The sequence below is a fragment of the Mandrillus leucophaeus genome, unplaced genomic scaffold (genome assembly GCF_000951045.1).
Source record: "Mandrillus leucophaeus isolate KB7577 unplaced genomic scaffold, Mleu.le_1.0 Scaffold520, whole genome shotgun sequence".
NCBI lineage: Eukaryota > Metazoa > Chordata > Mammalia > Primates > Cercopithecidae > Mandrillus > Mandrillus leucophaeus.
In genome coordinates, this window is record NW_012105587.1 from 1232995 (window position 1) to 1235286 (window position 2292).

Consider the following 2292-nt stretch of genomic DNA (forward strand, 5'->3'; position numbering starts at 1 on the left):
TTTCTTTCTTTCTTTCTTTCTTTCTTTCTTTCTTTCTTTCTTTCTTTCTTTCTTTCTTTCTTTCTTTCTTTCTCTTTCTTTCTTTCTCTCTCTCTGTGTCTCTCTTTCTTTTCTTTTCTTTCTTTTTTTTTTTTTTTTTTTGACAGAGTCTTGCTCTGTCGCCCAGGCTGGAGTGCAATGGCATGATCTCGGCTCACTGCAACCTCCACCTCCCGGTTCAAGCCATTCTCCTGCCTCAGCCTCTGCAGTAGCTGGGACTACGGGCATGTATCACCATGCCTGGCTTTTTGTACTTTTAGTAGAGATGAGGTTTCACCATGTCGGCCAGTCTGGTCTTGAACTCCAGACCTCAAGTGATCTGCCTGCCTTGGCCTCCCAAAGTGCCGGGATTACAGGCGGTGAGCCACTGGGCCCGGCCATGTATTTATTTTGGTTTCATCTTTAGCTTGCTGTGTATTTTCTTCCTCTCTAAATCAAATAACTGTTCTGTGTCATCCCTTTTTGTGGGCGTGAAGCAGGCACAGGAGGAGACACCTCTGCGATCCTGGGAGGAAGGAGTGTGTGCATGAGTCTGCTAGTGCTGCCATAACCAAGTCCCACAGACTAGGCAGCTTAAACACTGAAATTCACCCTCCCACAGTTCTGGAGGCTGGATGGCTGAGATCAGGGAGTGGGTTTCCTCTGAGGCCTCTCTCCTTGGCTTGCAGATCGCTGTCTTCTCCCTGTGTCTTCATGTGGTTTTCCTTCCAAAACTGTGTCCAAATTTCCTCGTCTTTTGAGGACATCAGTCATATTGGATTAGGGCCTACTCTAAGGACCTCATTTACCCTTAATTACCTCTTTAAAGGCACTATCTCCAAATATAGTCACATACTAGGTATACTGGGGGCTAGGACTTGGGGTAACACAGTTTAGCTCGTTGCAGTATGCAACGTATTTCGTGTCCTGTTTCGTTGCTGGGAATGTGTCTAGGAAACTCTCTAGTACTTAGACCACTGGGAGATAGAAACATTTAAGAGAAGACCACAGGAGGAAAATGGGCTTTCTTTGCCTTTGTGTAAGCACCTTCATCTTCTCTTCCATTCAAATTTCAGAGTACAAATTCAGAAATTTCTTCCAAACGACATAAACCCACTTCCCTTTCCATCTGTCTGTTTTGTGAACTAGGAAACTTTGCCGGCTATAATTGTGGAGACTGCAAGTTCGGCTGGACCGGCCCCAACTGCGATCGGAAGAAACCGCCAGTGATTCGGCAGAACATCCATTCCTTGAGTCCTCAGGAGAGAGAGCAGTTCTTGGGCGCCTTAGATCTCGCGAAGAAGAGCGTACACCCCGACTACGTGATCACCACGCAACACTGGCTGGGCCTGCTTGGGCCCGATGGGACCCAGCCGCAGTTTGCCAACTGCAGTGTTTATGATTTTTTTGTGTGGCTGCATTATTATTCTGTTAGAGATACATTATTAGGTGAGTTTTTTCTTTGGCTGAAGGTATATTATTACAGATTTTGTTTGGGTTGAGGGTATGGCAGTGGGAAGTAATTTCATGCAAGTTAATTAACAAGAGAGCAACCTCAAGGCAGCCTTAGGTTTATAAAAGTCGTGGAATTATCAAATACTGCCTGGAGTTAGAAAGACGCAGTTTCTTCCTGCACATTGGCTGCAGACACTTTAAATGTTCTCTCCTCTACTGTATCTTCTTGGTTCAAAGGGTAAACTCTTCTCTGTGAAGCTGTTAATCATCAAAAGCGTGAGTTGGTGAGGTGGAGGTGAATTCCTTTTGATTTCAGAAGAAAATATTTGCAAATCTGACCATGGAAGCCCTCTCTGACCTTTTCTCCAAATTAGAGGAATTAACTGAACATGTGCCAAGGCACATGAAGCTTCTTTGTGCGGAATTAGAGTGCTCATGTTGGAAGTGGGTATCTTGTTAAACTCACATGATAGATCAACTTCGGGTGGATTTTAGGCAGTCTATCACATGATTGACATTCAGATAATCATTTATGGTCCTCCTACATGGTCCAGAACCCCCCGGTTTCTTGGAGCTGTATTGTCAAGGAAAAGTACAAGCTTAGCCACAGCAATGTAGAGTTTCTGCTGCTTAGCTATTTGCAACACAATCATGTTGGATGCTTGAGAAATTGGTGACCTGCCCTTCTAGGTCTTAAAAATTGGGGCCTGTGGCCAGGCACAGTGGCTCAAGCCTGTAATCCCAGCACTTTGGGAGGCCGAGATGGGCGGATCACAAGGTCAGGAGATCGAGACCATCCTGGCTAACACGGTGAAACCC

At 45.4% G+C, this 2292-nt stretch overlaps 1 protein-coding gene across 1 annotated transcript in view; it reads left to right on the forward strand.

The window, feature by feature from the left end:
- DCT (dopachrome tautomerase) overlaps positions 1-2292 on the forward strand; it is a 51196-nt gene that overhangs the window by 9798 nt on the left and 39106 nt on the right. The window contains exon 2 of the mRNA XM_011996651.1: positions 1168-1467. Coding sequence (XP_011852041.1) covers positions 1168-1467 — 300 coding nt within the window. The remainder of the gene's footprint in view (positions 1-1167; positions 1468-2292) is intronic.